General features: G+C 33.6%; 1 protein-coding gene across 1 annotated transcript; it reads right to left on the bottom strand.

The window, feature by feature from the left end:
- Positions 1–3,266: 3,266 nt before the first annotated feature.
- LOC136813086 (uncharacterized) lies at positions 3,267–8,046 on the bottom strand. The gene is made up of 2 exons (XM_067069611.1): positions 4,198–8,046; positions 3,267–3,680 (listed from the first exon to the last, which is right to left on the bottom strand). Exons 1-2 carry the CDS (start codon positions 8,044–8,046, stop codon positions 3,267–3,269), a joined length of 4,263 nt encoding a protein of 1,420 aa, XP_066925712.1.
- Between the last annotated feature and the right edge of the window lie 2,477 nt (positions 8,047–10,523).

Raw genomic sequence — 10,523 nt, 5'->3', positions numbered from 1 at the left:
AAAATGGGTGGCACAAATCGTCAACATTTTGTCAGGGTCGATTACACATTTATTTATAAGCAACCGAGTTGCTAAGGGCTCAGGCCTCAATATGGCCCAAAAAATAAGGACCTTGCTTAGCAACCCTGAGGCCTCAAATCCAAATTAGCAACTTTTCTCCTCAGCAATAAAAAATAATTTGACACAAAAGAAAAAAAAGCTTGAAAATCTTCGAAAAATCAGGAAAAATGCAAAAATGTGCTTGAAAATTTTAAGCACCCTACAAGCAACTTTGAGCCTGGATTTCGAAAAACCCTTAGCAACTCCAGGCCTGACCAAGTTGCTGGGATGATGGAGTTGCTTATAAAAAAGTGTTAACAAGGTTTGAAAAAATTTCATTTTTAACATAAATTTTTAACAATGTTGTTTTAGATAATCATCTATAAATATTAACAATATTACTATTGTACAATATTAATTACTTCTTTGCAATACATTTAAAATATGTAATACTCTCTAGTTGATGTAAAGTCTTTAATTATTGTCCAATACCAACGTCATTCCAACAGCAATAATTCCATTAACAAGACATTGAATTAGATACAGGGTAGGTATACTAAACCAAAATCCATTGCAGCATCATAATAGTCCAATAACGAATAAGCTTTTGAAAAAATATTCGTCGATATAATCGTGAAACGTGATAGTGTTCAGTAGGATACGTGAACGTGTGTATTTTCAATTATTCCAGCATAATAGTGGCGTTAAAATTTTGCAAATAGATGGTCGCCTATTGAATTTCTGTAAAAAAAAGATATTTTAAATATATTTCTTCAAATTAAAAACAAGAGTTGACTTTATTGATAGGGTAGCATGTATAAAGTAATCATTTTGTAGTAAACTCTCACTTTTTTGAAATTATATTATTCATCAAAATATCAATTGACCACTATTCAAACTTTTAATGTAGGTCACTTTTGAGGCTTCATTGATTTTAAAGCCTGAAGGGCTAGAGCAAAATCTTTAACCTTTCCCGGATAAGGAAAAGTGAAGCCACTAAACTCAATGTTTATAGTACCTTGTTTCGATTTTTGTAGTGTCGATATTCGAACTATTGGATGGGAAGCAATTTTCCTTCGTTGATAAAAATCGTGATATTTGGTTATTGATTGATCCCTGCATAGCATATCTGCAACAAAACAATGAAGATATTAAAGTCCCATACACAGGTAAATAATAACAACATGAACCAAATCACTTCACTCTTTAAAACTTAGATCATTCATGATTAATTGCTTACGGTATAGTCCTATACTTCTTATCATATATTTTGTACGTTAAAGTAATGAAACAGAACGCTTGCTAACTAGCTAACAAATCCCTCTTATTCTTTCATTGAGACAAAAGACTATCATAGATTTTTAACGTTCTTTGAGAGATGGCTGGACGAATAATCGAACCTCGTAAAAAGACATTATTCAAATGAAAATGGAAGGACTATAAAATGATTGCTTTCTAAGATATACCTAGAAACACACGTTAAAGTGTTTGCGTTAGCAAATTTTGATGGATCAAAAAGAGACCTTTAGCTTACCTATCACTTTTATGAACTCTTTCAGTATTCAGGTGTGAAGAAACGAACCGATGGTTTAAAAGTACCTATCCATGATGAGTGAAATGATTGAGTACATTGTACCAAACAACAACAAAAACAGGAAGGCGATGGTAATACCAAGCTCAAACGATGCAAAGCCATGGACTTTTTCGATACTATAAACATGTAACACCAGATACTAAAACAACAATAAACAATCAAAAATTACCAACATTTTCATTTCAACACCAAATTCATTCATATATACATTTTGTCCATTATTCTTTTGTCAATAGAGAGATTTGAGTGTTCATTTTTAGTAAATTTTGCAGAATTTTGATTTATAACAGAGATTTATATGCAAATTAAAAATAATTACAAAAAACGATTTTATAGAATGTGAGGAATAAATATAATTCAAATTTTTGTATAAAAATAATTCAAATTTTTTGTATAAAATAATTAAATTTTTGTATAAAAATAATTCAAATTTTTTGTATAAAATAATTCAAATTTTTGTATAAAATAATTCAATTTGTATAAAAATAATTCAAATTTTTGTATAAAAATAATTCAAATTTTTGTATAAAAATAATTCAAATTTTATAAAACGCTTTAAATAATTGATTGTAAAAATGCAAGGTACAAAAAACTATAAAAAGTATTCAAATTTCTATGTAAAATAGGCAGAAAATGTATGGTTAGTGAGGAAAGTCCTTTTTTTATGATATTAATTTTAATTTTGATCACAGACATTCAGAGTCTTTGGGCTAAGATCAACACTCCTAACACATCACAGGAAGATAAACAGGACGATACTTGACTGGTTAGGCTCAGTCAGTTTACATTAAAGGAAGAAATTTTAATGGGAATTTAATTTGGCGGATGACAGGAAAAATTTTGAAGGTGAAAATGTTTAAAATACCCCCTTTTATGATCTAATAGTGAAACATTGAGAAAATTTAAATTTGACAGGAATTTAATTTGTAAAAATTAAATTTGGCGGGAACTAATTTTGGGGATTTTGGCCAAATCCGCCAAATTTTCATTGTGCCAAAATTTCTTCCTTTAATGTATTTAAACAGAGTGACCTGAAAAGTTATTTCTAAAAATCAACAAAAAAAACACGACATAAAGGACAAAATCCTCACACCAGTCATATTGTATTGAATCAGGCCCCCAAGCAATACAACCATGCGCATATAACATTTCAGCGTTGAAATAAATTTAATTTAAGTCTATGTAAACCAATGCGCTGTCTTGGAGCTTTCTCTACATTTCAATAATAAAATATCTACATACACATGGTTGTGTAAGAAGGAGTTGCAGATCTCAACAGCAAAGTTTTATTGAATGTTACAATTTATCAAAAATTATTTTAATTGCTCTAGAGTTTTGCAACTCCTTCAACCCCACCCTCCCCTATACCCCCATATAAAAACTATTTCTCAAGTCGGTCAAGTAGGTCAAATCGGCTAAGTAGGTTAAGTAGGTTAAACAGGTTTGAAAAACTAAGTGTTGTTTGATATGATAAAACAAACTCCATCGTGGTCTGAAAAATACATGTCCTTTACAAAACACTTGACTTCTTTTTTATCTGTAAAGCTATTCTTTAAATAAACATGGTCAAGAAGACCACCTGCTAGATGGGTTGGTTCATCCACAATCATTTTATATGAAGAAAGTACTTCACTCAGGAATGGTTTTCAGGATCTAATGCATCAATGTTGAAATCTCCAACAACAATGTCTATATCGTCATATGTTATAAGTTCCAACAATTCTTCACGAAAACTGTTTCTTGAATAATCAGGTGGTTTGTACAACATTAAAAGTTTGATAGGTCGGTTACTGAAGGTTTCTTTTGAAAATTCGATACAAGTGTAACCTGCCGCTCTATTACATTCTAAAATTTGAATTGAAGAATTAAAACAACATGCATTGTTTTGGAATCGATTAACAGAATTGTTGTTGTATTCAATATTGAAATCACCAAGTATTTGATCAACTTCATTTGTATCACTTGAAGGTGACAATTGAGTTTCAGTAAGACATAATAAGTCACTGCTCATAAGAGTTTTACACTTTGTAATGTCAATTGCATGTTTCTTCAAAGAGCGAACATTAAGGAGTGAAATTCGAACATGTTTGCCTGGAATCAAAGCAGAAGAAAAACTTTCAACTTTATGCAAAGGTCTATCTTTTCGTAAACGTCATATTCAAGTCCTGCCTCGTTGTTCGAACGGATAGCTTTTCTATCGTATTCACCTGTCAAAAACAATCCATTTATGTTTGTTACTCTGGATAGACTAACATACATTTGACCTTCATTGAAATATCTTTGCGATAATAGATCAAAACTTACTACTGCTGATTGAAGTGTTAGTCCTTGGACTTTATGACTTGTACATGCATAGGATAAGACCAAAGGAAATTGAGTTCTTCGAACCATTAAAGGTTTTTCCTTTTTCTTTTTCTTTTTCTTTTCTTTTCTTGTGTTAAAAGTGGCTTCTGCCCTTTCAATCAATATCCAATCATTTTGTCTACACACATGATCTAAATTAGGTCCTTTTTTGCCTGCTAGAACATCATCAAGTTTAACATAGACACCTGATATGGTATTACCAGAGTTATATTTAAATCCATTACTGTTCCAACTTGACCGTTAACCAGTCTATCAGTAATGTCAATATTCTTGCAAATTAAAATTCGGGCACCTACTTTCAATTCTAATACACGGGCAAGACCACCTGTTTCTCTTGCTTTTGCAGTTTCAATAAATCTGACATCTTGGTTTGTTAAATGCTTAGGAACTTCATCTTGTGCAAAAATCAAATGCTTTTCAGTTGGTAATTCGTTGAGTTTTTCTATGTTATATGCATCAACTGGTTTATTTTCTGCAAAGATATGAGTTACATCAGAGGGATAATCTGGACTGTCTTTTGCAATAAATCTAGATTTTAAAAGTTCTTCCTTTTCTTTGTCTAGCTCGCCTAAACGAATTTGATTCAAGAGGTCAATAAAATCAATATCATCTCTCTGTCTCATGATCTCTGTCAATTCAGCGATTTGGAATTTACGCCATAATTCAAACCCAATTATACCATGTACTGTGGAGCAATCCGGTTTGTAGATAAAATCTTTAAAAACTGGTGGCAGTTGATATAAATCACCACAAAGTAGAACTGACTTTCCAGCAAAAGGTTTATCTACTTCAAATATTTTGCGTAACCTTTCATCAATATTTCTAAACAAGCGGCTAGACACCATGGAAATTTCATCAATCATAATAACTTCCACACATGCAAGTTTTTTTTGCAAATTTTGCTTTGATGATGCATTCAGTGGAAAGAAATCTGTAGTAGGAATAATTAAACCGCTGTGTATGGTGGTTCCATTGACATTAATTGCTGCTACGCCAGTTGGTGCAAGAACTAAAACTCTTTCTTTTGTGGGTTCTCCTCCTCTGTACATAAGAAGTTTTGACAAAGAATGATAGATTGTTGTGAGTAAATGGCTTTTTCCTACGCCTCCACCACCAGTTAAGAAAATATGAAATGGCTCAATACATTTAGGCACTTTTGAAGAAAGGTTTTTAACGAAATCTCTTCCCCATTTGTGAACTACATCAAAAACTTCTCTTTGTTGGTGATTTAGAGATCTAATACGAGCATTTACTTCATTATCTGGGAGCAAAATTGATTCCATTGGAATTGAAGCTCTGGCATGAGTAGTGTCATTGTTATTTTCATCATCTGATTCTTCATTATTGTTTGCTCTACTTTGAAGCTCTGCATTTGTTTCATCATTCTCCTGCTGTTCAAAATCATTCATATTGAGAATCAAATCATTTCTGTACCTTTCTAATGCATCATCTACTAAACCAGCATAAGGTTGGATCAAAGCTCTGTTTCTCTCAATCCTTTCAATGACACCTGGTTCCAATAGCTTTGCAGTATAATTATTGTGTTCTTGGGACAATAATTCGTTCTCATCAAAGAAAGGTAAGTACAGCATGAGGAGGTGGTGGGCGTAATCTTCCGGGTACTTGTTTCTGTTAGGCTGATGAAGTCGAAGTACAAGTGGAACTTTGCGGCATTTTAGTTTACCTTTCATTGAACAAAGTTTGACAATCTTTGGGTAGTTGCTTGAGAGATGGTTTGATTCTATCAAATTATCGTCCAATTCATTAGGCTGGCAATCATTTTCACTACATTCTTTATATATAACACTGTAGAATCTCAAGAATTCCGCATAACACATTTCAGCAATAGGTTTATTAGGTCCAGTTCTTTCTCTTGGTCTATCACAATACCGGTCAAGCATATTACTTTTGAAAATTGAAGTACTATCTTCAGGCAACTCATTAATTTCATCTTCACTAAGGCACATTCTAAATCTCTTTTCTGGGACATTAGTATTTGCAAAAGTTACACCTGGATACAGCTTACGAAGCCATAGCTGTGGCATACTGAGATAAACTGCTTCTTGCACTGACACTTCTCGCTTTGACACATAGGCATGCGCAACAGATTTCATTTGTTCATATTTGTCACCGCCATTTTCAAAAGCATCTTTAACAGCTTGGGTCATAGCATGAGATATTTCATCTTCAGTTTTAGAAAGATATGCACACATGTAAGTTGCAGCTTTGTAATAATTAAATACTGGTTGAATATCCAGATTTGCTTGCCAAGCTTTAAGACCTTCTGTAAAGTAGTTATTGACAAAGCATGCATTTGTATTGCGTTTTAAGTAAATGTGAAAATCTTCATCTTCAGATACAGAGAGAGCATATTCATAATCTTCCTTTGGAATGTCTAATTCAGCTAGGACTTCATTGATGGTAGGAACTGGATTAAAATTTTCTCCATCAGGGTTGAAAAAGTTTCTTTTATCAGGATTAAGGTTCTCATTGATGTAAGTCCTTACTTTTGTCAAAACTTCTTTTCGCAGAGCAAGTATGGCTTCTCTTTCCTCATGTGGTAGTTCTTGTGGCAAGGGCTCAGAAACTATTGTTTTCTCAGAAAAAAATTTACCAAAATAAAACCTGCAGGGAGTGTTTTTATATTTACGGCAAGTTTTTGAATGGCGGTGTAGTTGGTATGTCTTCACAAGGTTAAATAATTCGGGATCCTCTTCTACGGATGGTAAATAGACCTTGATTATTTTATCAATGAACATAATGTACTCATCTTTTGTTTCCTTGGTCAATACTGGTGCATTTAAAATCCACAGAAAGGAATGAATGTGAGGGCTTCCGCGTACTTGAAATTCTACTCGAATAGCGTAGAAAGTTGTTTTACCGAGTGGGCCGTCCAAAACAATCGTTTTAAAAAATACTTCTACTCTGTATTGAAAATGCCTTGCTACAAGTACAGGGTTACTATTTAATAAATCACACCTTTCGTTATAAGAAAGATTCTTGATAAATTCATCGGTTACGTTTTGACCCTTGAGTTTGTAAATTATGGAGATGAGTTCGTTCCAACGAAGGTCTGCACAACTCAATGTCTGAAAGAACGTTGGTGGTCCTAATTGTTTAACCATTGCTAAAACTTCTTGCTGGAATTTTTTCCAATATGCTGGAGTTCCTTTAACAGTACTCATGAAGGCAAAAGCTTTATCATTTGCTATGAATTGCCTTACTGTTTCTTTGAAATTCTGACTTAACATACCAGCATTTAAATTTGAGCCAGCAACTTTTCTCATTGCGACATTTATCTGATTGGTCAAAGACACTTGCTGAGTTACAAAATTAGCAAAAAATATGTAGTCTGGGTCTGAAGCAAACTTTTGTGTGTAGTTCAACAAACGCTGGTTGAAGTATTTGGATGGACTTAGTTTAACATCACGTTCAACTTTGTAACCAAATTTACCTTTAGGAAATAAATGAGGATGAGCAAGCATTTCACAATTTTCATCATGTAAGACTGAAATTGGTTTTTTACCCTGACCAGGCGCTAATGACAAAATTTCATTATCTACTTCTGCATCAGAAGGAGTGTGAGGCATTAGAGTAGTTTCATTTGCATTTGAGCGATGAGCATCAAGTGGGTTGTCGGTTGTCTCAAGCTCTTCAGAATCTGAAGCATTATTTTGTGGATCATCAGGTTCAGTGCTATCGTCATTGGAAGCAATTTCACTCAATTGGTCACTATCATTAGAGTCCGTTTCCTCATTATTTGCAGAATTTTGTATAATGGTCTCATCATTTGAAATATTGCTGACATTAATTTCTATGTCTTGATAAAGAGGGTTGTTCTCTTTGAAATAATTCAGTACGCGCTGAATGAAATCAGGTCTGATTGGTTCAAAAACGACATGTCCTTTATATTCCAATTTCCTTTTGAGTTTAACAATGACTAATCCATTATCATTTGCTCTTCTTGGTAAAGTATTAGCAATATCTTCAACATCAATAGGTACATTACAAATAGAACCTTTGAGTTTGGGGAACTGACCTTTTGGCATAATTGCAATTTTTTTGAATAAAATTCTGCGAGAAATCAAAATCTTTTCAAGCCTGCGAAGAGTATGAAATTCAGCAGGTAATTCATCGAGGCAAAGTTTATTTTTAACAGATTGGCATGGCAATTCATTTTTTTTAAGTTTGCTATGGCATGTTTTGCAAATGTATAATTGGCCATCAAATGAAAAAACTTCAGAATAATAATATTCTTGTGGCATATCATATTTTTCAGGTGCATATTTGATAACTGTTTTTCGATAGAGGCATCTGTTACAGCAAACACAAATGTAAAAGGGACCTTCATAAATAAGTTTCAAAAATTTGGAAACTAGATCATTATTACAGTTTTTGTTTATAGTTGAGTGTATTTTTTCATAGTTTATTTTTTTTTCATAGTTTGATTTTTTTTTCCGCTATTTGATCTTTGTTATTTTGATGATAGATTCTATCTTTTTCATTAACTTTCTCTTTGTTTTGGGCTCGGTAGATTCCATTTGTTTCCTTTATTTTCTCTTTGTTTTGGGAACGATATTTTCTTTTTTCATTGATTTGCTCTTTGTTTCGGGAACGATAGGTTTTGTTATTTTCAATAATAGTTTCTTTGTTTTTTTTGTACCATGCTCTATTACTTTCTTGATGTTTTTTTTGACGCTTACCACTAGAATCATTTCCGTCTACGCCATCATTTTTGCGCTTCTTTGAATAATTTCTTACAAATGCTGAAAAGTCTCGTTGGAGAATGTCTTTAAGCTCTTCTTTGAGTTCATTGACTTGAATAAATTGAATCTCAAAGTAAGTACTGTCTTTTTCCATTTGTCGTAAATAAAAAAATTGGATGTATTTCTCAAGTTCAAAAACGTTATCAAACTTTAAAAGACATGATTTTCCATTTGAGGGATCAAGCAATCCGAGTTCATTTCGACTATGCGAGTCAAAGATAAAGTAACCCTGAGGCCGACTCATAATTGTGATAGTAAAACCATTAATGATCATTAAGGCGTTGAATTCTAGACTTTCAGATTCACTCAGAGGGATTTGAAGGAAAGGATCATCATTATTTAGGTTCGCTTCACCATTTGCAAAATTCAAAAAATTGAAATTAGTTATGACACCGTTTATTTCAATGAAACGCGGCATCTCATCAACAGAAAGATGGGAGTTTGTATCAAGCTGTTTGTATAATCTATCTCCTTCAATTAAGATTCTGTCAAGGTCTGTAGTCTTCCAAAGATTAACGCGTCGAAAATTAGACCAAAAAATAGCATACAGGCAGTTAACGCTGCATTGAGTTCCAGCTGTTTCGCCAAATAATTCCTCGTTCGCTTGATTAAATGAGCCTAAAATAGCTTTTGAAATATGATAAGTTTGCGTACTCAACATGTTTTTCAAATTTGACTTCAGAAATAAGAGTTTTGTTTTTGTTTTGCAGGGAGTATAAGTTAATAGGGCTAAGTAGATCGGACGATGCGACGTGTAAGCTGAGAAGCTGAGTTTTGTAAGCTGAGATGCTGAGATATGTAAGCTGAGATTAGGATGTGTGAAGTAAACGTTTGCGTTTGGTGGGTTTCGCAAGTTTCGAACAGTTGGCAGGTTTTGCACGTTTTGAACGTTTGGTAGATTTTGCAGGTTATTCAAGTTTGACAAGTGTGACAATTGGTTCAGTAGGTTTAGCAAGTTAAGTATGATAAGTAAGAGGATGCAAGGAGCTCGCATGCAACCTCTCAGGGTGTAGCTGCTTGTCTGATATATAACACAGACAAGCTTAATGCTATCTTTTTGATAACTTGCAAGTGAGGTAAATGTACCAGTGTACACTTGCTGCTATCTTCTTTGAAAATAACTTTGAAAAGGAATCAATAAACTTTGATATAAATAAAAAACTCTCACCTCAATGAATACTCAATGAAATGATGAAAGTTGAGACTGTTTGAACTGGTAGGTGATAACTACTATCCGTATATCTAACACTCCTTCTACTCTTTTTCCTTCCCTATCTTTCTTCTGTATCTTTGCTTCTTCTGACTGTTTGAGACTTAGTTTCTCATTTCTGACTGAGTTTTGATACCTGTCAATCATTTTTCGACCAATCAAATCATCGCACCGGGTCGGATTCGAACCACCACTAAAGAAAGACCTTCTGATTCGGAAGCCAACACGCTATCCGTTGAGCCACACTCGCACACCAGAAGACGAAATTTGGAAATACTTATAGAATGACAAAAAAGACGGGGGTAATGTTATTATAATATGGGTAAAAGTACCCCTTTTTTAACCTGACTGAAATTCGAGCCGTTACTAGCAACCCTGCGGGGCCCAAGGCGCCGAGTATGCACCCGGCACAGTGACAAGCCGTTACTAGCAACCCTGACCCTACCTAACTGTTAATGACCCACTACCCCCTGAAAACGGAATTACGGATAGGAAAAAAAATCGTGTTAGATCTACGGATAGTCAATATCACTTTCCGTTTGAACTCTTC

This window comes from Clytia hemisphaerica, unplaced genomic scaffold, assembly GCF_902728285.1.
Source record: "Clytia hemisphaerica strain Z4C2 unplaced genomic scaffold, Clytia hemisphaerica genome assembly, whole genome shotgun sequence".
In the NCBI taxonomy this organism is placed as follows: domain Eukaryota; kingdom Metazoa; phylum Cnidaria; class Hydrozoa; order Leptothecata; family Clytiidae; genus Clytia; species Clytia hemisphaerica.
Note: the sequence above shows the minus strand (reverse complement) of the source record. Positions and strands in the feature narration are given on the sequence as shown.